The sequence below is a fragment of the Podarcis filfolensis genome, assembly GCF_964270895.1.
Source record: "Podarcis filfolensis genome assembly, chromosome: 10".
In the NCBI taxonomy this organism is placed as follows: Eukaryota; Metazoa; Chordata; class Lepidosauria; order Squamata; family Lacertidae; genus Podarcis; species Podarcis filfolensis.
Genome location: NC_139612.1, coordinates 3326886 through 3354600, shown reverse-complemented (window position 1 = coordinate 3354600; position 27715 = coordinate 3326886). Strand labels below are relative to the sequence as shown.

Below are 27715 nucleotides of genomic sequence, written 5' to 3'. Positions count from 1 at the left end.
AGATGGCAACTCTAATGAGTACCCACCAGCCTCTTTCAGGGCCCGTGAACCTGCGCATCGGCTCAGGGGGTAAGCCCCACCCAGCACAATCGGTCACAAGACTTGTTGCACATACACGATTTGAATGGCACTTTGAGGGAGGTGGCCCCCTCCAAGATGGGTGTAGCCAAGAGGGGGCAGATCGCCTGAAAAAACCTCAACCACTTTGGCTGCCCCCCTCCATGGCTACGCCCGTGCCCCCCAAGGCTCCGAGGCACCAGCTCCATCTGCCCCCCTGGTTTTCTAGATAGTAGACCCTTCGGTCCCTCGAGTCTCGCCTGCTCCTTCGTCCCCTGCCCATTCACCTGAAACGCCAAGAGGTTTTCTTTCCATCATGCAAGGCTGCATTTCCCCCTTCCCACCCCAGTTGCTCGCGGGTTACTTATTCCCCTCCACACTCTCGAAGCAGGCAAGCCTTTTTATTTTTTTTAAGGTGAACTGAATTTTCAAGCATTTGACATTTTGGGTGAGGCGGCGGCGGCATTCCCAGGCCAACAAAGCAAGCGGGCTGCCCTTTTGGGGAAGGAGGGTTGCTGCAACCTGCACGGCCGCCCCGGCCCCTTGGCCAAGCCAACTCCGCGGGACGGGCGGCGGGGGGGGTTGTCGTTGCCTGCCCCGCGGGAAAGGGAGGCGGAGCGCGAAGGGCTCCCTCCCCGGAAGTGAGCGCCTGCTGGCCTCTTGCGCGGCCGGAGGGTTTCGGCATCGCGGCGCGTTGCAGGGCGAGGGAGGCGCGCCGGGGAGCAGGGATGCGACTCCGCGCTTGCTGCCCGGGGTAGAGCCCGCTTGCGCCGCCGCCCCCCCATCCCCCCCCCCGGCTCGTGCCGTGTCCTGGTTCGTGTGCATGCGATCCCGTCTCGCGCGCGGAGAGGCGGCAGACACCATGGGGCTCCTCGCGCTCTTTCTGGTGCTCGGGTGCTTTTACAGGTACGAAGGTGCAGAGGACGCCGCGGCAGGTAAGGCCACAAAGGCTGATACTTATATAATAATCCTGTACCCACTTTATCTGGATTTGCTCACTGACCGGACAAGTTAGATGGTGCCACATCTGCTTTCGTTTCTGGGAAACGGTCCTCCATTCCCCATGCCTGTTGCATGCCCGAAGTTAACGTAGTTTGGGCTGGATCTTGGCTGGAGTGGCCGTGGCTTAAAGCTGCTTTCCTTCCCAAGGGATCTTAGTGTGGAAGCCGGGAAGGGCTGTCTTGTTTCTCAACAATCGGTCAGCAAAGCAGGCTGTGTGCGTCTTGGACTGCTGTTGTGTATGGATTGGGTTTTCGGGGCTCTGTATGGAAACTATGTTGATTGTGTTTACTTAATTCAGTTAAAGCAAAGGGAAATCCCCCCCCCCAAATGGGTGCAAGGAGAGTTGCTTTATGTAATCGGTACTGTGTTCTGTTTTGCACATTGTGCAACAACAAACCTGAGTTTGCCACCAGGTGTCCTCTCAACCTGGCTCCTTCATATGGTTCACTGTCTCATGTGTGTTTGTCACATGAAACTTTTGGAGGGGGCGTTTATATACCTATATATATATATATATATATACACACACACCCTAAGATGTAAACCTTAAAATGTTATGTATGAAGAAACTGTAACCCATATACTGCCAGGGTGGAAGACCCCTTTTTGGCTTCAGGGCTGCATGCCCTTCCAGGAACCCCATACCACTGGTGGAAAGGGACAGAGGCAAAAGTGAGCAGATAAATGGCTGTAAATTTTACCTTGGTACATCAGGCACTCACAAACACACAAAAACTACACTCACAAACACACCTCCCTCTAGCCGAGATCCAGGCAAGCGGAAGGAATTGGAGTCCAAGGACCCAATCCAGCCAGACATAAAGACTCAAGGAAGCTGCAGAGGAGAGCCAGGGAGGGGGTTCCTTGGTTTTGGCTGGCAATGGGAATATAGGCATTAGTTGCCTGTATTACCCATGTCAGCTGTCTTCCAATGGAATCAAAGCAGTCATGGGAATTGTAGGCTTCAGAAGAACTGGTCATGTGTCTTCATAGTTTGAGTCATGTGCCTTGGCATCTGTGCAGCGTTCTTGGTTCCCTGAGCTGATGAACAAGCATGTCTTTTATTGCTGAGACAAAGTCTTAAGCTCTTCTGTGGATAATGCAGAAGGAACAGCAGCAAATGTGTCATTGGACGCAATTACATTATATGTAAATGATCAAACTAGTTTTGCAGCTCTCACTGGTTTGTCAGAGTTCTTGCTGCAATATTGCATGAGCTTTGATAATGGTCTACAGAAGAACAACTTAATTAATATTAGAAGCAAGGAGCATTCTTACAGCTTGAAGAATGTGACTATTCTAGGGCCATGGTATTTTGCAATGCTGTACACAGCTGGTAACCTAAACTGCTTTTCCTTTGACTTCAGAAGGTGGAAGGTCGGCAGTTCAAATCTCCATGATGAGGTGAGCCCCCATTGTTTGGTTCCAGCTCCTGCCCACCTAGCAGTTCAAAAACACGTCAAGTGCAAGTAGATTAATAGGTACCACTCTGGTGGGAAGGTAAACAGCGTTTCCATGCGCTGCTCTGGTTTTGCCAGAAGCAGCTTAGTCTCTGTTGCGGTTCATAGAATTTTGGAACCATGTCTGAGCCACTGGTTACACCAGGAAGGATAGGTTTTCTATCTTATCTTAACACCTCTCCAGAACTGTCTTGATGACAAATAAAAGAAATGCACATGGAGAGACTCATTTGCTTTCCAGTTCCAAAAAACAAAAACAAAACCAGAGTCTAAAAAAATAAGAACAGGAGAAAAGCCCTGCTGGATCAAGCCAGTTGCCCATCTAGTCCAGCATTTTGTTCTCAGTATCCAGCCAGATGCTTATGGGATGCTTGAAAACAGGTCCTGAGTGCAACAGCTCTCTCCCCACTTGTGATTCTGAGGAAATGGTATTCAGACAGTGGAGGTAGATTATAGCCTTATCCTCTGAGGTTTTTTAATCCTCCTTTAAAGCCATCCAATTTGGTGGCCATCATTACTTCTGGTGAGAGCAAATTCCACAGTTGAACTATGTGCTGTATTGGTATTTTAAAGCAAATTATTTCTTTATGTTTAAGTCTCTCTTTTGACTTGTGTAATGCCATCTCATTCCTGACCTAAGATGGCAAAAGCAGCAAAGCTGCCCATTTTATGCTACTACCTTAACTTTAGGCAGGCACATACAACTGATAAGGTAAAGGTACCCCTGGACGGTTAAGTCCAGTCAAAGGCAACTGGGGTTGTGGCACTCATCTCGCTTCAGCCCGAAGAAGCCAGTGTTTGTCCGCAGACAGCTTTCCGGGTCATGTGGCCAGCATGACTAAACTGCTTCTGGCACAACGGGACACCGTGACGGAAGCCAGAGCACACAGAAACGCCATTTACCTTCCCGTCGCAGCGGTACCCATTTATCTACTTGCACTGGTGTGCTTTCAAATTGCTAGGTTGGCAGGAGCTGGGACAGAGCAATAGGAGCTCAGCTCATTCTAGTTTGCCCCCAACCTCCTCCCTACAAGGATTAACATTGAGACTGAGGAAGCTGGCAGGCAGTGTCAACCCCTGGACTGCATAGATGTTGTTGAACTACAACTCCCATCACCCCTAGCTAGCAAGGCCAGAGCTCAGGGATGATGGGAGTTGTAGTCCAACAACATCTGGGGACCAACAGGTTGTGAACCGCTGGCATAGACCATCTTGGTTGTGAGTCTTGGAAAACCTGCTCCCTGCCTTGCAGGTCTTTTTCTACCTGGCCCGGGAGGGCAGGGCCCTGACTGATTCCAGCTACAAAAACTCTGCAGGAGGGATGGCGGTTTCACCCAGTGCCTCATGGGACCAGGGCTCATGCAGCTCGTTCCTCCCTCTGTGCGCCAGGCACAGGCAGCGGAAGCACTGGCAGAGGAAGAGGGGTGCGGGGGGAGCACCCCGACCCCGGCAGCACGATCCTGGTGGGGTACCATCGCAGCTGCTCCCCCGCAGGTGGCGTGCTACTCCCCCTGGGAAGTGCACCAGCCCCCCCGCCTGCTCTCCGCCCCCCCCCCCCCAGTGCTGGAGCAAGAAGCTCCGCCACTGAGTGGAAGGACTCAGAGCGGCAGCAGTTTCACCCATGATTACTGCCTGCTGAAGGCGCCATCGCACCCTGGCCCTCAAACCAGTCCTGGGCGATGTATCCAGGATGCAGTGTGCTGGGAAGCAATTTATAATAGCAGTAGTATTTGGTTTTGCGTACAGAATTTGTTCTGCATTTCTTACATGGCTTCTTTTTGGGAGATGTAAACTACTTCGATTTCTGTTGCAATATGAAGGGTACAGGCTGCTCCCAATTTTCGCTCCGGGGGTTACGCTCCGAGGCACCATGCATTTAAGTGAAAGTGCATATATTTGAAACACCATTGAAAAAGCTGGCAAACACCCTCTAAACCTCTGGAAACCCTTGAAAAACTCTTTTGAAAATCAGCAGCACTTACCAGATGCCAAATTCCACCACAGTTGCTCCCTCCAAACCTCCTTGTTTAAACTCCAACTCTCCACAAGCCTCCACAGTCAGTGCCAGGGCTCCTAGAAGTGCACTTGCAAAGTGGGATTGCTAGGCACTGTTTTTTGTGCCTGTTTTGCTCTTTCTGGGCTCTTTTAGGGCCATTTATTACATGTGAGCAGGGACGCGGGTGGCGCTGTGGGTTAAACCACAGAGCCTAGGACTTGCCGATCAGAAGGTCGGTAGTTCGAATCCCCGTGACGGGGTGAGCTCCCGTTGCTCGGTCCCTGCTCCTGCCAACCTAGCAGTTCGAAAGCACATCAAAGTGCAAGTAGATAAATAGGTACCGCTCCGGCGGGAAGGTAAACGGTGTTTCCGTGCGCTGCTCTGGTTCGCCAGAAGCAGTTTAGTCATGCTGGCCACATGACCTGGAAGCTGTATGCCGGCTCCCTCGACCAATAAAGCGAGATGAGCGCCGCAACCCCAGAGTCGGCCATGACTGGACCTAATGGTCAGGGGTCCCTTTACCATTACCTATTACATGTGAGCAGTTACACCTCAGTTGGTCGTGCATAAATTGGTTGTTGCCTGTATATAAGTTATAAAGCCTTGTGGCAATGGAGGCTTTAAGCTTCCTACCAACTTCATCAGAGGGATTGTGGGGGACTGACAAAGAGCAATTTCAACCTCAGTCAACATAGTGCTTTGTTTTGCACTGTACCACAGGTGTGATCACACTCGTTATCTGTTGCACGCTCTGGTGCTGGTTTTTTGGGGAGACGTGCTTGCACAAAGTTCATGTGTAGCAGTTCTGCTACCAGACGCAGGGATGTGGACACTGCAGGAGCAGGTTGCTCATCTTGCTGTGTGTTAACACCAGGTCTGATTTTAATGTCATTTCACTTCATAGAACTATCGAAATAAATGCAGCCCTAAAAAGGTAAAGGTACCCCTGACCATTAGGTCCAGTCGCGGATGACTCTGGGGTTGTGTGCTCATCTCGCTCTGTAGGCCGAGGGAGCCGGCGTTTGTCCACAGACAGCTTCCAGGTCATGTGGCCAGCATGACTAAGCTGCTTTTGGCGAACCAGAGCAGCGCATGGAAACGCCGTTTACCTTCCCTCCGGAGCGGTACCTATTTATCTACTTGTACTTGATGTGCTTTTGAACTGCGCTACAGTCACTCAAATATGATACGCAGTGTATTGATCAGCAGTTTTCACAAATGGTACTCACGTTCCAAAACAATCTAATCAGAATTATGCCTTGCTCAGAGCACATGGGTTATATAGGCTGTTCACAGATTAATCAACAAAAGCATATGGAGCAACTGAAAAAAATGTGACAGCCACACTGTAAAGGGTTTTCTTTGCCTTCAGTGTTGTGAATCTTTGAAAACCCTTGTCAAGTAGAAAAGCAGAGAATGTGGAACGAAGTAGTCTTTACTAACAGAATGGTGCTTTATTTGGACAGTGCAATTGGTACGAAGTCACTTGAGGCCAAATTCAATAGTATCTCTTGTTATGTTAGCTATAGAAAATATCTTGTCTTGTTGAAACATAATGAGCACCATCCCCAATCAGTTAGGTATGCATCTGGCTCATTAGAACGAATGGATCTTAAGAGTAATTGTGTACTTGTGTGACTCTGAATAAATCTCATTATTTGCAGTGGGGTTTTGCATTGCCTAGCTCCCCTTGGGATTATATTTTGTGTATAAGATCAGTGTGCTTTTCAGTCCCTGAAGTAAACTAAGCACTTTTTCTGTCATGCCTTGCACAAGTGTTTGCACTAGTTTGTCCTTTGACTTTGGGCAGTGGTGCAATACAGAAAAGAAGAATCCTTTCTTTGGTACGAAATCCTGTCGGTCACTCCTCTTGAATGTGAAAATGGCTCCTTGGCTGTGGTAATCTGCCTGCACTGCCCCTTACCAACACTCTATTCCTCAAAGTGCCTTTTAGTTTTCATTATCACATTTCTGTGAAATACATTCCTCACTGCATGTTTTCACATGAAGAGCTATGTACAAGTATTATGTGTTGTTATCCACTTTCAAACAGGAAGAGGATCTACAAATTATTATTTGGTTCACTAAAGGTCTCTCACACAGAGTTCTGTGGTGCTGTGTTTCAAATATGTGTCATGCCAAGATTCATGCCATTTTAATGAGCAAGATTCAGTTGTCAACTTTAACAAAATTAAAAATGTTTCACACTCAAATAGGTTATAAGCAACTGTTACTGTTGGTAGCCCAGAACTTTAGCAAAGAAACTCTGGTTTGTTTAACATCTCATGATTTAAGGACAGGGACTCTGGATAAAGTATTTATCTCTCTCTCTCTTTTAAAGCAGCGTGAAACTGCTGTATAAAGTAGCTGTTCTCTGAAAAACCAGCACAGTTCAAGCCCAAAGTAGGGCATTTCCTGTGTACAAGAGACTTCGAAGAGGCAGGCACCAAGGAAGTGGCTCTCATTCCAGACTATGCTTGCCAATCCAGCAATTTCCTTATGCACTAAGGAGAGCTGATAAATTCAATGAATTTACAACTGCCCTTGATCTCAGACAGCAACCCTCAGAATCACATGGCTTGGATAAGGTTCAAGTAATACTAAAATAAAATAAAATAAGACATAGCGATGATGCAAGCTTTCACTTCTTTTTTCTTTTAATTTTATTTCTCATTTTACAAATATTTTAACAAAAAAAGCAAAATCTTTACATAATCAATCTGCATTTCCCTCAACTTCCCTCCCCTCCTTTCTGTGGTTACCTATTTTATATCTTTTGCTACTGCATATCCCATTCAAAACTTTTTACTAATTTCCCCTTTGTATTCCCTTTTCATTATTTCTTACTGCAGGTGTTTATGTCAATCCTGCTAATGTTTTAGGTTGTTTACAATACATCTTCCAATAATCAATAAATTTTCCCTATTCTGTTTTTAAAAGTCTCTCTTCTTGGTTTTTTATTCTTCTGGTTAGTTTTGCCATTTCTGCATATTCCATCAGTTTTAATTGCCGTTCTTCCTTCATTGGAACTCTTTCTTCTTTCCATCTCTTGGCATAAATCAATCAGACAGCCGTAGCATACATAATCTCTTCCTCTGTTCTTTGGGTACTCTCCACCAATTATACCTAAAAGAAAAGCTTCTGGGTTTTTTTAACTAAAGTTATCTTCAACATTTTTTTCCAATTCATTATTAATCATTCCCCAGAAAGCTTTTGCTGCCTTGCCTGACCACCACATATGGAAAAAGGTACCCCTCCTCTTTACATTTCCATCGGGTATCTGATTCTGACATACATTTTTGCTAATTTAGTAGGAGTCAGATACCATCTATACATCATTTCGTGTAATTTTCTTTTAGAGCAGAGCATGCTGTAAATTTCAAATCCACATTCCACAATCTTTCCCATGCTGCCATTTCACTATTAAGTCCTATATACATTGCCTAGTGTATCATTGATGATTTCATCTGTTCGTCTTTCGCTTGCCATTCTAATAGCATTTTAGACATTACTTTTTGATTCTTCTCTAGCAGGTCCTTTTCTAGCTGAGAGGTTTGGTTTGTAAAGCCACTATATTTGCCCAACTTAAATAACTTCTTAAGTTGATAATATTGTAACCAACCCGTTAATATTTCTGCTATTTCTTCAAACCTGTTTAATTTGATCTTCCCTTCCCCTTCTGTTAGCAAATCTCTATATGTTACCCATTCATCACTCATATTTCTGTTTTTTCACCATTATGGTTTCTATGTGTGACAGCCATAATGGTGATTTCCTTTCCAGCAAGTTTTTGTATTTATCCCACACTTTATATAAGTTTTCCCTAACGACAAGATTCATGAAACCTTTATGTATTTCAGTTTTTCCATACTACAAATATGCATGCCAGCCAAATCTATTATCATGTCCTTCTAAATCCAAAATTTGCACATTTTTAATGTTAACCACGCCTTTAACCAATAAAGACAGGATGCCTCATAATAGTCTTAAATCTGGCAGGGAAAATCCACCTCTTCCTTTAGCATTTATCAAAAATTTATGTTTTATCCTCCATTTCCCTGCCTGCCAGATAAATCTTGAAATATATTTTTGCCATTCTTTGAAACATCCTGTTTTGCCAGTTACTGGAGCAGTTTGAAATTAAAAGAGCATCTTCAGTAATACGTTCATCTTTATGACTGACATCCTTCCCATTAACAGCTTTCACTTCGTTTCTGAACTCTTCTTTCTAATACAGTGGTACCTTGGGTTACAAATGCTTTGGGTTACAAACTCCGCTAACCTGGAAGTAGTTACTTCGGGTTAAGAACTTTGCCCCAGGATGAGAACGGAAATTGCACGCCGGTAGCGCAGCTGCAGTGGGAAGCCCCGTTAGCGAAAGTGCGCCTCAGGTTAAGAATGGTTTCGGGTTAAGAACGGACCTCCGGAACGAATTAAGTTTGTAACCCAAGGTACCACTGTATGTGAATCTGCTATTGGAATCAAATAGTGATTGAAGGCCACCAGCCACCTCTCTTAACCACAGTGAAGGCAAAGCAAAAAGTGATAAAGGGCTGGAATAAGCGTCTCACTAAATGAAAATAAAGCTCCGCTTTTGGTTTAGTAGATCTTCAAGAAAACACGTTTTCCAAACATCCCCATCTAGCATAAGACAGTGAAAGGCGCACTCCCCCATTGTCTCCCAAGACAGACAGATGCCAACAACAGAACCTCACATGTTCATTACCAGGATTATAGATAGCTATTTTCAATATGGAAGGGGGGGTATACATTCATGAATACAGAAATTGTGGTCTGTTGCCAAAGCAGTTGATCAAAGTAGGGGGTGAGGAAAGGTGACTAATATCCAAATGCCTCTTGATTTGTGCAAAATGCACAGCCCTTTTGGCTGAGCCATGACAATAGGCAAATGAATACGCTCAACCAGCCTGTTAAATTGCTCAAAAGAGAGGTGTGGAAGGATAAAATTGTAATTATTATGGAGGAGAGAGATGCCAGCGTTGTACCAATGTATGAATGCAGCTCATGACCTACACTCACATTTTATGTGCTGCAATATTCCTTCACACCTATTTTGAAAGCTTTGTCATGTGCTTGTGATGAGTGTGCTGGGAAAGTAATGATTAATTTGTTCTCTGCAGCATCTATCCTTTGAAGAGAGATAGGCAGAAGATTGCTCTTGCGGTATTTAGTGCTTACATAACATCACCTTAAGGCATCATAAACTCTTTGAAGCTAAGGACTGCTTTGTACTTCTCAGAAAGAATTATAAATGCCTCAGATCTCAAAGGTTTCAGAAGAGCAGGGTTAAACTGGTGGGGAGGAAGAGAAAAGATCCCTTTAACATAGTCTGTATGTTTAAAATTGTGCAGTTCCAAATTGAAATAGAAATTAACTTGCTTTAGTCTGCAAAGAGCAGAATTCTGTTTTACCTGACTTGGTTTTAAAGTATGAAATTGTCTTTATTGTATTTTAGATAATTTTTTAAATTTATGTTTGTAAGTTGCCTTGAGTCTATTGTGAGGTGTATGTAGCTAAAGAAATATGACCAACCATTGTAATGTGGCCATACACTGGATGGAGAACCTCCTGTTCTCTCTCTTTTGCCACCTTCCTGAAATGGCCAGATAGAAGCGGGTGCACAAGCCACAATCCATGGGTGGAGCCTGTTTGATGATAAGGGGGTGGAGGCTGTGCAGGTCTAGGTCAACCTAAGAGCCACAGGACAAACCCACAACGGAGCTTTCTGTACTTGTTGCACACAACCAGACCAAAGCAGGAAGTGTGAAAAGAAGAACCTTGGAAAAGTAACATAAATGGGAGATGTTCTGTGTTCTCCACAATGTTTGCATATCCCATGTTTTTATATTGAGGTTGGCAGTGTTAGAAACGCAGCTATATAATCTAGGCACCAAAACGCTCCTTAAACCAAGGTTACAGTTGCCAAAACAGAATGTCTACCGTATTTTTCGCTCTATAGGACGCACCGAACCATAAGACGCACCTAGTTTTAGAGGGGGAGAACAAGAAAAAAAAATTCTCTCCCTCTCTGCGCAGCGCCCCTTCAGCGAAGCGGCAGGAGAAACGGAGCCCCTTCCATTTCTCCTCCCGCTTCGCTGAAGGGGCGCTGTCCAGAGAGGGAAAGCTGTGCAGCGCCTCTCCAGCGAAGCAAAGCCAGGAGAGCAAGAGGGATCAGTGCACACCGACCCCTTTTGCTCTCCTGGCTTCAATGGCTATCCCTGAAGCCATGGAGCCTGCATTCGCTCCATAAGACGCACACACATTTCCCCTTAATTTTTGGAGGGGGGAAAGTGCGTCTTATAGAGCGAAAAATACGGTAGTTTCCGTTTTTGGACAAGACGGCTCTCAAGTCTTGTTTTTTCAAAGGATTGACTGGCTGTGATTGATTATCAGTTAAACATCTGGCTAGTTCAGATGACAACCTTGAGCTAGGTTAAGAACTTTGAGAACTTAAAGAAGAAAAGTCACTTGATCCAGGAAAATGGAAGGTTGGCCTAATGCAGGCATGGCCAAACTTGGCCCTCCCGCTGTTTTGGGACTACAATTTCAATCATCCCTGACCACTGTTAGCTAGGGATGATGGGAGTTGTAGTCCCAAAACAGCTGGAGGACCAAATTTGGCCATGCCTGGCCTAATCCTACCTCTTTTTCTTAAAGGTGCCATGGACCATTCATAATGCAGGAATATTCTACACAGAATAAAACTTCAAACATGAAAAACTTCCCTAAACAGGGCTGCCTTCAATTAATTCTTTATGTAATCAATGCAAATTTTATTTCTTAAAGTCTTAACTCAAAAAATGCTAGTATATCAAACAGTAATATCCCAACATCTTCTTTAAAAATCATTATTTTAAAAATCATTATTGTTTGGTTTTGTGGCATGTTGTAAGGGCTGAAAGGTTGGAGATGGAAGTGGAGCTGAGAAAAGACATTTGACCATAAGTGACTAAAGCCCCAATGAAGAGGTAGATAATGGTGTGTCCTCCAGATGTTCTTGGGCTCCAGTTCCTATCAGCCCCTGTAAACATGGCCAGTGGTGAAGGATGTTGGGAGTTAGTCCAACAACATCTGGAGTGCACAATGTTGGCTAACCCTGGTCTAATGGAGGAACTGCTAAGGGATCTTGAGAGTGCAGGCATCCCTCAACTTGCGTGTGTTCTACTCACAAGCGGCCACTTTTATGCAGGCCCCTTTTCTCCTGCTCTGGAGGGTAGGACATGAACCAATGGCGTCAAGTTACAAGAAAGGAAATTCCAACTAAACTTCAGAAAAAACTTTCTGACGGTAAGAGCCGTTCAATTGTGGAACGGTCTCACTTGGGAGGTAGTGGACTCTCCTTCCTTGGGGGTTTATAAGCAGAGGTTGGACGGCCATCTGGCATGGATGCTGCATTGCAGGGAGTTGGACTAGATGACCCTCAGGGTTCTTTCCAACTCTACAATTCTAAGATTTTATTAAAGGTCCTTACAGCATAATGTAATTTAGTTCCATATGATTAGGCAATTATAAATAAATGAGAATAATGCAGTCAGATAAACTGGTTTGTGCAGATCTTTTGGGGTAGGATACTTTGGTTATAATAACAGGCTACATCCAACCAATCCTACTTAGTGCAGACGCTCCTTTTTCTTTGGCACTCCTCTGCCTCCCCGACTGATGTAGTTAATGGTGTTCCCAGCTGAGGACATTCATTTCATGACTTTCCCTCATGAGTGCTTCAGGAAGTGTGCTGGCCAGGGAGATTGTGGAGCCCTGTAGAAAAAGCAACACAAGTAATTTTTTTAAGTGTTAAGAGAGCACCCACACCTCTCAGCCACCTTGTAAACATTATTAAGGTAATCACCCGAAAGCTCCTAAAATTTTCACCAAAATTCTCCCACCCATATCCCACTTTGGTAGGGTCTGTTTCTTATGAGGGAAAAATGGCTGAGGCCAGTTAAATAGCTCTGACTCTAGCAAAAAACGGCTCTTGACTGCTGGCGTATCTGGGTTAAGATAGGGCTAGCTCTTGACTGGTCAAAAACATGCTCCACTGTCAGTTGAATTTTGGCTAAAAATGTCAATTAACGGTGATTAGTAACAGTAGCAAAGAAAGTTCTTGTATTTACAAATTGATGGCCTTGCAGAAAACTCCAAGCCTTCCGAAAAACTTTACAGAGTGAACATGCCTTGACTCAGGGAATGCAGTGGTGCAGCAGTTGTGTCCTGTGTTAATATAATGGTTGCTTGTGTTATTTTGTCATGAAGCATGGTTCCTCCACTCTGGCCACATTAGAATTGCATGCAGTTGTAACACAATAACCAGCGTAGGCTTGGCCATGTGGCTTATTTCAGAAGGAAGAAGTTGGAACTAGAAGGCTCACTGACCTCTCCAAAGTCTGGCCCACTAGAGTTTCTAGAGCAGGGACCCCCAAACTCGACCCTCCAGCTGTTTTGGAACTACAACTCCCATCATCCCTGGCTAACAGGACCAGTGGTCGGGGATGATGGGAATTGTAGTCCCAAAACAGCTAGAGGGCTAAGTTTGGGGGTGCCTGTTCTAGAGTGGCACCTTGTGACCCAGACTTCTGGAGGGCTGATGAAAAAGGAAGGCAACCATTTAAACAAAGACAGTTCAAGGCACTCTTGACAATATTTGACCAGTCAACTTCACCTCCATTCTTGTAGGCTGCTGGTTAGCTGTGTGTCTTCATCTACTCAAGTCAACTAACCAGTATCACTTGCTTTCCCCCTTTTAATGCAGGCCCTCTCTTGGAGCTTTCTTTGGGAAAATTTAAGAATGTGTTGCTGAACGAAACCATTCCAGCTGAAGCAGTGTTGAGGAATATTGACAGCAATGTGACTGTCATTATCTTTCAGATCCACACCCACCACAAGAATGTGACTATCTCCTTTGATAAGGTATCTGAATTACTGCTTATTAGCCCTTGTGATGTTTCAGTCACTGTCAGGACTGGGCGATGTTGGGTTTTCAACATCACGGTGTATCAGCGGCCATCATCGCGGTTTGGTGATGAACCGGGATGTTGAAAGAAGCTGAATTGGCCGCAGCCAGTGAGGCACAGGGTGCAAGTGCCACAGCTCTCACTGTGGGAGCTGAGGTGCTTTGACTCAGCGCCTCGCGGGCTGGGGCCAATGCAGCTGGCCCCAGCCTGCTGCTCAGCTGGGGGGCGGGAAAGCTCCTGCCTCCAGCTGAGCTGGGGCTGGGCAAGCCGGCAGGCCACCCCTTCCCGAAGACAGACCAGGCAGCAATACCCAAGTGCATGGAGCTTGCCAGGCTCTGTGCGTTGGGCTGCCTTCGTCTGTGCAGGCGGGCTGTCTCTTTTCCTCCTGGGGTGTAACAAGCAGGGGCAGGGGGGCGATCTCTCAACTGGGGAGCCTCCTGGGCTTCGCATTCCCCAGCTGAGCAGCCGTGATCCTGATCCTGATCTCAAGCAAGCAGGAACACAATTAGGGCTCTCTCTGCTGGGGAGGGGGAGCACTCTAACGGAGCCCCCACCCCGCCAAGCAATTTTAAGAAGCGGAGGGAGGAACAAGCAATGCAGATTGCTTCTCCCTCTGTGGTGGTATGAGGGGTGGACCGCCATGATGCCTTCATTCAGCAGAACATTGCTGGTGAAACCGCTCCTGAATCCCTCTGTCTCCAGTGCCAGGCTGGAGCTTCTTTTTCCCTTGGCATGCTGGGCGCTGGTGGCAGAAGGACTCGGGAGTGGCAGCGGTTTCACCAGCGATATACTGCAGAGTGAAGCTGTCATGACGGTCTGCCCCTCATACCCATCCTGGGTGATATATTTATATATCACCCAGGCCTAGTCACTGATCTAATACTTGGTTCACTTGCATCTGGAATACCCAGCATCAAGTGGAATAATGGACACATTGTGTGGACGGAGCGTGGATAGGTAGGTTCAGTGGGATCTCATGAACTCTGATGCCCTTCAATTCCCTGTTGCTGCATCTGCAGAAAGCCCAACATCCCTGTTTGCCTGGGGGCTCTTGTCAAAGATTCAGTAGCTGACAATTGGATTTAGTGATTGCTCTCAAAATGGGCAATTGGACCAGCACCCTGCAATCTATGAGAGCATGCACAAAAATAAACTTAGCACGTTGCAGCTTTTAGAGGTACTCATTAATCTCTTTGCTTCTTAGAAACCTTCCAGCAACAACTCTGGGGCTGGGACAGACAAAGGACTGGTTTCTGTCCTTCGGCCTCTGCAGACAGTGTGTACGTGGTACTTGCAAGCTGTGGGTGCTGACCAGGTGTTGAGCACAGCTGTTTCTTTCTCTTATGCTGAAAGAGGTAAGCCATCTTATTTTTCCTGCAGTCAGGGTCAAAATAATGTGTGGCGTTCTCCAAGCTATCCTCTTTGAGCTCCTGTGTGGAATACAAATTTTGTGCCTTCCAGTCTCCCTGCATAGAGGAGAGTGAAGGTTTGGGAAATCAAGCAGAAATGCAAAACGTCATGTCTTGCTCTCTTTTCATCCCGTTAAAAAATCCTCCTCCGTTGTTTTTCTTCATCCAGTTTTATCTGAGCTTTTAATTTTCCTGGCCTGTAGCTGTTTAATTCACTCCCCTCAGCTTCTCAAGAACCTCCGGCAGACTTTGAGAGCGCCACGCTTTCTACCGTATGTCACTTTGGACTCCCTCTCAGAACCAGTTTTTAAGTGCAATCCCACTTCAAGTCATGGTTTTCCTTCAATTTGAAGGAACCATGGCTTGGCCAGGCAGATCCATAATGCAGAACCATGGTCTGGGGTGGGAGCAGGGAGATGGCATGTTCATGAAGCTGGTTCTTGAGTTGCAAACCATTTTTTGCTGCCATTATGATTGCACCGGCTGAGTAACAACTCTTCATGCAACAGGAGCCCATTCACAAAAGCAGTGAACATAAGACACAGTATCTTACTTTAACAGCTGATTGAAAATGTGTTACTCCTTTTTATTGAAGTCATTTGACTCTTTCTGTTTAGATCCAATCCCTGGAGGCTGCAACATGGAATTTAACTTGGAAATTGACCCCAATATTTATTTAGAATATAACTTGGCTGAGACACACATTAAATTTGCCCCAGCAAATCTAGGATATGTGAGGTATGTATCTTCCTCTTAGATGGTGACTATATGCGTTATTGTGTTTCTAGACTTCCGAACAAAGTTGTTTTAGGTGAGTCTGCATCATAATCCTAAGGCATACATACTTTCTGTAGCCTGAAAGGAAGGAATTAAGGTGGTTTTCAGAGCTAGACTAGCCATTTTTGTCCAGAGGACTGGCAGTATGCAATCTATGATTTTTTAATTCAGACATATTGGGGCAAATCAAGGCCAGTTCTTCTAGTCAGAAGGGGTGGGGGTAAGGAAGAATGTAGACTTCTAACCCTTAGACTTGCAAATAAATGTAAAGGCAATGGCAGAAAATGGTAATTGAAGTAATTATATGTTCAGTCATATACATAATAAAATAACAATTCTGGGTAGCTTGCTTTTGTTTGCTTAAGCAGGCCTACCCAGACATGTAATTTTATTGTGTATATTTTTAATAGCACCTGTTTTCACTTATATTTTGATAATTCTTTAGGTTAACTTGCTTTTGTAATTTGATTTTATCAACATTTTAAAATAACAAATTTACAACCTCACTAAACCGTTGAGAGGTTATAGATGATTAAGTGGTATATTAATTCTGCTAAATTAACAAGCTGACATAAATACCCCCAAATTAAAGTACTTCTTTTATCAGCAGTCAGGTTTTTGGTTTTTTTAATGGTAGAAGTAGCAACTTTGCAGTCCTCTTGAGATTGGGTAATGACCCACCACTCCAAGCCTCTTTAATAATGGATCTGTAGTAGATGGGAAGGAAGAGGCTCCAGCTTAACGTTTTGTGAAACAGAATTTCCCGGTTATTTATTGTGATTTGTAACTTTGGAGCTAGGCTTTTTGCCTGTGGATCACAATAAGATATATTAAACCGTTCTGCAATGTATGGGAGGGAAGTAGCTATTGGCACTACAAACTCTAGCCTCAAAGCGAAGTGTGAAAATGAGCCTAACAAGTTCAAATAAATATTCTCCCCTGCAATTTTCCAGAGGTACAAACCCACCATTGTGTGATTTGGGCAGTAGCTCTAGGTGGCGACTATCTTATGAAGTCTATCAGTATTTCTTGCCAGAGAATGACTTGTCTGAAGCATCGTTTGTGAGCCACATGAGAAAGATGTCTGAAGTGCAAAGCATCAGAAGGCATGGCACTAAAGTAAGTTGTGCAGTTTCAGTGTGTGAATGAGTGGCGCTCTGCAGATCCCGTGGTGTGACTGTGCTAATTTCTTCAGTCCGTTTTGAATGAAGATTTCTTGAAGCCTTTTGTAGTCCATGTTTGTGGTGACTTGCTTTAATGATATTTCATACAGTTATTGTGCTAGAATCTTTTTGCGTTTTGTTGTTTTTCTATGGCTTCCAGTATGTCAACTGTCTTAGGAGACTCTTCAGTCAAAAGGTGGGTTATCCTTATTTCAATAATTCAGAGGGCTAAGAGGCAACACCCAACTTGTCTCTAAAACTTGAGTGTGGGAAAAGTAAGGCATGTGTACATAACCAATCTCTTTTGTTCCCTTACTCTTTATATGTCCTCCACAGATGATGACCTTAGTGAACCAAGACAAAACTGACTTGTACTTCTCCTCGCTTCCTGGACAAGGAGTGATCTATAATGTCATAGTAAAGGATCCACTGTGGAATACCTCTGCTGCCTATGTGCCTGCTCATACATACATGTGTAGCCTTTCTGGCTCGGTGGATAACTGTTCCTCTCTTAGTAAGTCATTGGAATGTATCTATATCATCCTCCCAACTCAATGTACATAAGGGGACATGGTGGTCATTCCTTGGATGAAAGTTGCACACCGTTGCCCCTGTTTAATGGCATATCATGAAATGTTCTTTTCTTCTGCAGAGAGACTCTCCACCAAAATATTTTTCACCGTGCTTGCTGTCCTTGGCCTCTTCATCTGTTTTCATGGACACAGATTCTGGAAAACAGGTACTGGTTAAGGAGAGAGTGTATGTCTTACAAAGTCTTGGTTCCCAGCACAATTGCATTTTGCCAGTTCTGATCCCTGCAGGTTAGTTTAATTGATGAGCTCCATTACGATGTGTTTTTTTTATATATTTTGTTGGAAGCTGCCCTGAGTGGCTGGGGCAACCCATTCAGATGGGCAGGGTACAAGTAAATAATAATAATAATAATAATAATAATAATAATAATAATAATAATAATAATTAATAATATCATTATCAGCATTATTATTACAAAAATAGAGAGCAGTGTGCCCAAAATAGGGATTGCAGAGGCACCGCTTATCCCCTTCCCCAATTATAATAGAAAGCAAACTTAATTCTTATAGCCAGGTATCTGAGGTTGGCTCATCAGGCTGTTTTTGGGCTAACCACATTCCCTTTCTCCGGCCCTGGTATTGTATATGAGGGGCATGGAAAAGTTCAAGCTGTTGGTAAAAGTAAGAAAGAATGCAAGATCTCTTAATTTGCATTCCTGGCTTGAATTTAAGCCAGCGATGCAACTGTGGCTTTAGTTGCACCTGAAAAGGAAGACCTCCCCACCCATTTTAGAAAGACTGAAAGAGAATTATATACTCGCTGTGTTACTGTATGAGTACCACGTCACTAATCTGTGGTGATTTGGTCAAAGGCCACCCCAAAGCTGGAAGTTACAGGTGGCCTCTTTTATGGCAGGCAATTCTGCAGTGTCTCCACATCAGGAATGATCAATGGTCAGTTACAACCCAGTGTGTGTGTGTGGGGGGGGCTGTTGCGTTGAAAAAAAAGGTGAAGTCACATAGCTGCAGGAATACATTGGTGTTGCAGAATGGTTCTTGCTGGTTCCATTGGCTCAAAAAGTGTTCATTGGCTTATTCAAGGACATGACAGTGGGCTTTATCAGCTTTTGAGTCCCTGTACATATATAGGTGTCATGGCAGTAAAGGTTACATGCCCAGGTTGTGGGGTGGTGACCTTGTAGAACTCTTTTAAATCCAAATAGACCTTTCTCATTCAAAACCCAGAAAATACTGTTTTTAAAAATATATTAATTTCCCCTCTTAGATTTATTCTTCATGGGCTTCATCTTTACGGCATTCTTTTTCTTCATAACCATTTCGAGAACATCTGCTCTCAGTTATGATGGTAAGCAGAGACAAGTATGGATTTATTAATACCTTGGAAATGTTTCTTTGAAGACCAGCATTAGAACATAGGTGCTCTTATTAATATCAGCTGGCCAGCTTGATGCTGTGTACCTTTCTGGTGCGATTAACAGTTGCCTCTCACTCCTGAATTACTGAAGAGTGACTAAAGAAGACTTTTCAAGTAATACTGAAAGGTGCAGTACAGTGCATGGCTAAGATTTAAGGATGCATTAGAATCAACAGAAATGACTTTTGTTTTTTCCTTAAGCTGGTACTAATATTTGTGCTAGGAGAAAGCAAAGTCCACATTACATCTATAAATCTGTCAGCATTTCTTTCAGTTAAAGGTTTGAGCTGCAGAAGTTTGAGTCCATAAGCCATGGCTGTGTATATGCTTCAGTTCCATTGCCCTCTAGAAACAGCATGGCATGTGCAAGTTCAGAACTCAGTTTCCTGAATATTTTAACTCTCACTTAAAAAAAAAACCCAAAGGTTCTCACCTTTCTTGCTGTGAAGATATGTGTGAAAGTATGTGGGCGGTGGCTGCTGACACTCAAAACCAAATAGATGGTTAAGTTATTATTTTCTTTGTTTTGGTAAAGATTCAGTATGTTGCATAACTTTTTACCCTTTGCCATGATGAGCAAAACAAAAATAAATCCTGGAAAGAAGATAAAGTGTAATAAACTATGCAGAAAGATACAACCAAGATTTATTTCTGTTTTTTGTAGCAGAATTCTGCATATTGATACCAAATGAATTGTGTTAGCATAACAGATACACAGTTCTTTATAGAGGCTGATAATTTTTTATTCTAGTAGTTTCAGAATCCTATTTGACATTCTCATGTAGCCAGTTGAAAAATTCAGGCAAATGTAAATCCCATTGTTGCCTTGAAAAAATTATATTTATTTTATTTCTTGATTAATGAGAGGGCCACAGGTAGTCATGGAATAAGTAGCTAAAACTACAAGTTACGTTCATAATTGTTTAGCTGTTCTTATTTTATCTGGAAGCAGCCTTAAGTCCCTGTCAGGGAGAAAGACAGGATATAAATAAACACCACCACCTTCACTACTACTACTACTATTTCTGTTATTCTTATTTCTAGTGCTGTGTAGCTGCTGATTTCCCATGAATGATCCTGCACTGCTGTGGTTACTCAAAATGTTACTTGGGCAACATGGTTAATCAGCAACCCTTTAATTTCCCTTTTCTTTTTAAACCAGTATGGAGGAGTCCAACATGTAGCAGGAGTCATCTTGATTAGCAGAACTAAGTCTTTTGGGACCCCAGAGTCTAGTCCACAAAAATGTATCCCATAATGAATGTGTTAGTCTTTCTACCATTCTCTAACGCTCCTTGTTTGTTACAACAAACTGACATAGCTACCTTTCCGGGAATGTGTTGGCATGGATTCTTTAAAAATCAAAGTGCATTTGCACAGGCGTGGGTGATGTTGGAGAAACAAACCTCACTTTTCCCTCTTCTTCTCCTTCCTTGGTCATCCCAGTCAACCTTGGTCTTACTGCAGTAGCTGGAGTTCTTGGAGGTCTCCTCTTGGTCGCTTACTGGTGGCGATTTGGCTTTGTGGTCCTCTGCATGTTGATTGTGGGGCTTGTGCTGGGCTTCCTTGTCGCCTCTACAGTTTTCTTCACTCCAATAGGTATGTCACATAGTTATGATTCCTATGAAATGTGAATATTCTTTGTTACTTTATGAAGTTTTGTGTTGCGATTACTCTTGCTGTCTTTTGCTTTCCACTGATTTAGGTCTGAAGAGAAGGGCGCTACCAGTTGCACTTCTGAGAGCAAAAATATTGTATTAAAAGAGAGAGTGTTGCCAATTTAATTTCTGTCCTTTTCAAAAATGTATGTGCTACCTTTCAGGGCAAAACCTTCCCAAGGTGGCTTGCAGCAAAACTATCCTGTATACTAATGTCGTAGAGGCAGAACTGCTACATAAAAAGAAGCTACACTCTAAAGTGTTCTGTATTATTTACAATAGACTTGTGTAAGAATGGTTATATTTTATATATTATTTTTCTAAACATGGCAAATCTTGTGTTGGTTGTCTAATAGGAGTTCAGATATACTTCAGCAAATGTTTTAACAAGAATCCACTTGGATGAAAGTATTGCAGCCAACACTTGGCAATTAGTTTGCTCCTCAGTCATCCCTTTAAATGCAATTACTTCTCTCAAAATAATGGACTGGGGATATTGGCCTCCAGATGCCTATTTCAAGATACTTCCCTATGTGGGCACGGTTTTGAACATTGATAAATGACTTTGAATGCCACCTGGAATTGCATTTAACTGACATTAATCTGATGCCTTCACACACTTCTAGGTCAGAAGGGTTTCCTTTCTGACAGATAAATGACCACCCAGATCTGCTTTTTTTAAGGTGTATGCAATTTTATCTTGTTTTGAGCTTTTAAATTTTGTAATTGGTGTTTTTGTCTTGATACTGGTCATTGACTATAATAAAATGATTTGACTTGACTTGACCTTCACAGGAGACTATAAAGTTTTCCAAGATGATGCAGTATTCTGGGTGACCTTCTGTTGCATTGCCTTGATAGTCCCAATACTTTTTGTTGGATACCCCAGAGTTGTAAGTACCTTATTTGATTTTTTTAAAGTGTAATTGTTTCAGCTTCTGTTCTTGTACATTTTGGAGTGATGGTGGACAGAATGCTGTAACTAAACTTTTCCCCTTTTGGACATAGTTGTGAAAAACCAGTGCTTGCTTGTAAAGGTAAAGGGACCCCTGACCATTAGGTCCAGTCGTGACCAACTCTGGGGTTGCGGTGCTCATCTCACTTTATTGGCCGAGGGAGCCGGCGTACAGCTTCCGGGTCATGTGGCCAGCATGACTAAGCTGCTTCTGGCGAACCAGAGCAGCGCACAGAAACGCTGTTTACCTTCCTGCTGGAGCGGTACCTAGTTATCTACTTGCACTTTGACGTGCTTTCGAACTGCTAGGTTGGCAGGAGCAGGGACCGGGCAACGGGAGCTCACCCCATCGCGGGGATTCAAACTGCCGACCTTCTGATTGGCAAGTCCTAGGCTTTGTGGTTTAACGCACAGCGCCACCCGCGTCCCTAGTGCTTGCTTACTCCCTCTCATTTACATTCTGTTATGCATATGTTACATATCCAGGGAGACAAGCTGCCGGAGGCAAGCTTTTGATATATGAATTCCTGTTTCATTATGTTTTCTTTCCCCCACCCACCCACACAATTCCCACAGCCCCACTTTATTTTATGTTTAATTTTTTATTACTGTAATTGTTCGCTGCTCCAGGTATACCTTACAGTAGAAGGACAGTTTCTGTTAATAATGACCCATCCTTGGTGAATTGCATTGGCTCAGCCTGGCTACATTTTGCCTCTGCTTAACTGCATTTCTAAGCAATTTAACTTTTTGTTCTGTATGTCTTCATGAGCTACAGTGGAACCTACAGTAGTTTTCCCTTATGAAAGCCATGCTCAAAAAAACCCCTACGAAGCACTAATTTGGGGATAGGGAATTTGTAGCTGTCTAGATGGTGCTTTGCAATCTTCTACCTTCATAGATAGTGACCAGCCTCTTTTCAAAGCCATTCACAGTCTGTTCTTTCTCTTTAGCTGAACATCTTGACATGTGGCATCATAGGGTCCTACACCATAGTCTTGGCTACAGCGTGTTACTTGTACACAAGTCTCTCTTACATTAGCATCGACCTGCTCCGGAGGATTCTAGATGAAAACTTCAAAAGAGCTTTCACCAATGTGCCCTTTCAGCGTAACGGTAAGTGTGTCTCCAGATGAGTGAATTCCTTGATTGGAGGCTTGCAACTGAGAACCTCAGAAGAGAAGTTAGTAGCAACCATGAGTGCTTCCAAAAAGCTTGCAGGCTCATGTTAAAGTAGAGGACAGAAAAGAACTGTGCCTGAAGAGTGCCGTTGCAGATACACTTAGCTTAGCGCTGCACTGGATGACTATGCTGCTCTTTCCCAAGCTTCTGGGTCTTGGCCGAAGGGGAAGGAGAGAGGGGCATGTGTTTTGTCCTGGTTGGAGATGAATACTGCGTACCTTGTCCCTTCAGACAAGACTCGGCAGCATACTTGTCTTCCTTTTCACACTTTTATGGAACATCTTAAATCGCTCGAGGGTGTGGGGCAGAGTAGCAGTTCCAAGGCCTTTGTGGGGGAAAGTAGATGTGAAGATGGATTTCAAAAAGCAGGTGTAGGTTTTAGAAACTGTAAAGGAAAACTGGCCTGGATAAGTAAATGAGGTCTTGGTCTTGCTTACTAAAAGAGAAGGAAGAGATCCCACTTCAGTCGAGACTTACCTATTGGTTTCTTCATCTTGCAGACATCATACTCTTGGCGGTCTGGGCAATGCTGGCCATTGGAGGAATAACGATACAGCTGCGCAGAGAGAAACGCGAAGCCCCTTTTCCACCACATCCCTACCTGATATGGAGGCGTGAAAGAGAGCGCAGGATAACTAACATCCTAGATCCAAGTCACCACGTCCCTCCCTTGAAAGAAAGAATTCATAGCAAGCTATCTCAGATCAAGGACTTTTTCCAAAAGGAGCAGCCAGCAGGGGAGAGAACACCACTGCTCTTGTAAACTGTCATGCAGCTGGGAAGACTTGGGAAATGCAGGCAGAGATTTTTCTGGAGCCAGCAGACACCCAGTGGTGCTGAGAACTTCCTCTCTCACCTTGCCTTGCTAAACAGAAATAAGAATGAAGTGGAAGAAGATCAACACTAGTTTACTTATAGTAGTCCTGCTTGATTGTTTGCTGTGGCACACAGGCACTTGCATCTGTTGGTAGTTCGCCACAAGGATGGAGTATACGTATGTGCAATGTGTGAAAATATGGGGATGGGTGGGTAAGATGGGGAGAGAATGTAATGGACAGGTGTGCAACTTCAAAATCCTGAGAGATGGAAAATGGACACTTCAAGCACACGCATGGTTCTCTTCAAGCACAGTACACCCTTTTAACAAGTGCCACATTGTGAACAATCATTTCTGTTGTACAGACTATGGCAGGAAGGGGGGGAGAATAATTGGAGACTGACTGCATATGGAAAAACAGCCTCTTGCTGACTGTGGCACTATTCATTCTAAACTTGCACTGTTGCTGCTAGCCAATACCTTTTAAGATGTCAAGCTGTACTAAAATATTTTTTGATCCTTTAACAGGTTAGCTTGCATTCACTTTCTGTGTGTGAGAAAATCAAGTAATTTTGATTCCAACACCCAAGAGGAGAAAAAGCTTTCTGAAAGTTTAGCGCTCAATTTTCTACTAGGCTGTTAATCTGGTTGTAGTGAGTGGTGGCTGCTAAGGCTGGAAAAAAGGATAGTCTCTGATGCACTTTGAAATGGAGGGTTGTTTTTATTAGGATCAGTGGTGCAAGACACAGTGAGTAGCCTTTACAGCACTTCAGTTGCTTAAGTTCCTTTTCGTATTGAAGTGTTTGCCACTACACTAATTGTCACTGGATTTTTTCTCTCTCTCCTTTTTTAATATTTGAGAAGAAAAGAAACCCCTAAACCCAGTTTGCAGGCATTTGGGGGCACTGCTGCTCAGAAAGATGTAGCAGACATCTAGGGCAGCCAGCTTCCAGAGCCTTGAGGGTGGGGAAAGAAGGGCAGATCTTGGGTAATTTGCCTAGGAGTCCAGACCAGATCACCCTCAGCCATGATGTCACTTCTAGGCTTAGAGGAGTGGGAGTGGGATGGTCCCCAAGCCTCTATTTGGGACACCGAGTTCAGAGAAGAGGATTCTGCAGGCAGAGGAAAAAATGGAACCATTTAAACACCTGCTTCTGGCCATATACCCATTTACTCCTAGCTTTGCAGCTCGCGCACAGAGTTGCCCCTGCCTCTGTGCCTCTTTAGCTTATCAGTTGGCCCTCCCCAATAATAACCCTTTGGCTTGGAGTAATGCAGTTATACGTAAAGCAGTTAGTTGAACATTATACCAGTACCTTATTTGACGAACACATTTCCTGTAATGAACTGCTCAAACCACTTGTGTGGGTGCAGGGAGCAAAAGTGCCGTGAAGCATGATAAGCATCCAGTTTAAACCTGAAGTGTGTGATTGCATTAGTCAATGTGCACCCAGGCAGAAGTCTTATTCTCAGGGCTTTTTTCATCGTGGGAGAGGAAACTGGTGGAGGTGTCTGGCTTGGTTAGGGTTTTAAGATTCCTCCAGTGTTTGAATTGGGGTTCCTGATCTTCAGAAGGCAGCCAGCAGAGAGAACTTGAGCAGGTGTGTTTGTCCTCTCATTGTTGCAGCGTTAAAAGCTGTGCCTGTAGATGTACACAGCTATCCAAGGTGGAGGAGCCCCATCACTGCAGAACCTGGCACTATGTGCATAATCTGTATTTTCTTTTGCAGACAGGTGGTGTAAGAACAGAAGACTGTTTTCTATTATCTCCCCTTTCTGTTCAAACACAACTTGTCTGTATAATGAGGATCTGTTTCATTCCATGTTGATGCTCGAGTTGTTTGCTGCTTGTGCCATTTGTATATTCTAGCAATAATGGTGTTGCAGGGTGGGTAGAAGGTTTGTTGGCAGACTGCATGGACTGCACTCACTCCTAGTCCAGGAAAGCTGTTGTGGTAGGACACCTTCTAAACAAGAGCACATCTTGGAAGGTGCATATCTAAACTTACCTAATTTTAAATATGCTTTATTTGTATCTCAGGCCCCTAAGGCTGCTAGGTAGAAACCGGAGATGCATTGCACCTTTTACAGTTCTCCATGTGCAGGAGATGAGCCGGTCCATTCCTCTCCTGGCTCTGATATTCACCTCTTCCCTGCCTCGCATAACAAGGCCTCATGCGCTCTGTACATCAGGAAGGGGATACAAGGCAGATACTGCTTCATTCGCCTTGTATGTATCAAGGAATTTAAAGGTACTGTGTGGATCTCCAGGTTTCATCCCAGCAACTCCCACATATGTTCAAACTGGATTATATCCATGAACAAGATGAACGTCTGCTTGCACTATGGGACTTCACCTTCTCAAACTCACTGCAGTACCCCCATAATCTATTCTGAGAATGCATGGATTGGGCTGTGTGAGGGGGAAGAATGTGAAGTCAATTTGTGGGGTGCTGGATTCCACCTTAAGCTATTTAGCTTTTTGAAGAGCTGTAGGGTATTCTTGTGTCAAACAAACCTTGATACTTAACCTAAACCATTTTTAGATGCAAGAAGGCTGACAGTTGAAAGCAACAGAGTTGGTGGTGGAAAGAAGATGGAAAAGTCCATAGTTCTTGGCAACTAGACAGAGATTACTTTCATTTTAATGTTGAAAAGTAGAAGCTGTAGATGAAATATACTGTGTCCCCTTCTGTCAAGGGCAGCTTCATTTTACTAGCTCTCTGACCTTTTTGTACTGAGAATTAATTGCTGCATATTGGCTGCTTAGGCCACACTTTGTTATAAAGCAACTAGTTCCAATTGCTTTGGTTTTTATAACTGCCATTATTTACAATGCAAAGAAACAAAAAACAAACCCATTTTCTACTCCTTTTTATAATAAAGGTGTACTTGAAAGGTGTGCTATTTGTATGATCTCCCTGTGTATGTTACCCTTTAGGGACTCATCTGTGTGTCTGAGTTCATTCTGTCTCATGTTTTTTATCTTGAAGGGAAGGCAGCTTATATGTGTTTTTCCAAGTGAAGGAATGGCAAATACAATTCCTGCTTTGCAAGGTAAGTGAATATGTAACTACTACAGCAGTGACTGGCTTCTGTATAGAAACTTCCTGCGCATTAGGATCAAATGCGCATCAGTGTGCCATTGGGGTATTAGTTGATGGCCTCTCAAACTCTGTCCTTAAATCTACTACATATATTGCATTTCATGGTTACTGGTCGTACTTCTTTATTTCTATCCCAACATTTTAGGGCAATTTCTCAAAGGCAGTTTTGCAATAAAAATGTTTACAAAATGGCGTTCATTTGTTTTAACATCAGATAAAGTGCATATTAAAACATTTAGCAGAATAAAAAGTCTTTAGGGGACCACTAAAGGGGTTGGGGGGGAGGAACCAGAAAGGTGGAGTTATTTTGTATTTATTAACATTTTACTAGACAGTACCAAAGGGGGTTATAGCATATAAAAAACATTAAAATGGTAAAAACAACCCAACCCATGACCCCCCAAACATACAATCCATTACAATATGCAAACTGGGAATTCATATAAATGCTACAAGGTGTGTGCTAGTGACATGCTAGCAACATCTCATAAAGTGCTATATAACAATATCAACACCATAATTGCATACTGATTGTACCACACACCCTTTCTTCAATCACACCTACCCACTCAACCCCTCTCATTCTCCTGCTTCTCACCCAGGTGACCTCAGCCCCCTAGTCTATCTTGGTGCAAACTTCATGGTGGTTGGGAATCAAGATGAGTGGCGCTCCTGTCCTGTGACTCTTCTGAGGGGTAACCCAAAGGGATTAAGTCCATTTGGCAGCGCCAGTGGTGGTGGCCTAACACTTGTGGCAGGGCTTTTGTGGGCAGCCACCAAGTTCTGATGGAATTGGCCACCTGCACTTTATACAACCAGTTCCAGGCCACAGCAGGCTTAGTGAGTATCTGGGGAGGGGGGGTCTGTGTTATGGTAAACAGGGCTGTGGTCTCTGCATGCCTTTTCCAGCTGGTTTCTTGACAATGGAATACTGCAACTGGTGCCACCACTGAAAAAATCATGTCCTTCTCAACCTGATGGGCCTCTTAAAGCAGTGGTTTCCAACCAGTGTGCCGTGGCACCCTGGGGTGCCTTTAACAATGGTCAGGAGGGCCATGGCAACACTGGCCTCTGTCCCTCTTTCCTCCTGATGCCCTCTTGTGTCTCTGCTTCCCAAAGGCTTGCACAGCTGTTTGTTGCAGCAGCTCTGGCTATAAGCTCCCCAGACGAATGGTGCCTTGAGCTGGCCAGGGGG

General features: G+C 43.9%; 1 protein-coding gene across 1 annotated transcript; it reads left to right on the top strand.

Annotated features, from left to right (window-relative positions):
* TM7SF3 (transmembrane 7 superfamily member 3) lies at positions 1-26712 on the top strand. The gene is made up of 12 exons (XM_083575215.1): positions 1-992; positions 13283-13440; positions 14689-14839; positions 15511-15631; positions 16624-16789; positions 17170-17347; positions 17486-17572; positions 18652-18732; positions 20248-20400; positions 21255-21352; positions 22368-22530; positions 23097-26712. The coding sequence occupies exons 1-12, from the start codon at positions 881-883 to the stop codon at positions 23357-23359; spliced, it is 1731 nt and encodes a 576-aa protein (XP_083431341.1). The 5' UTR covers positions 1-880; the 3' UTR covers positions 23360-26712.
* Positions 26713-27715: the final 1003 nt, after the last annotated feature.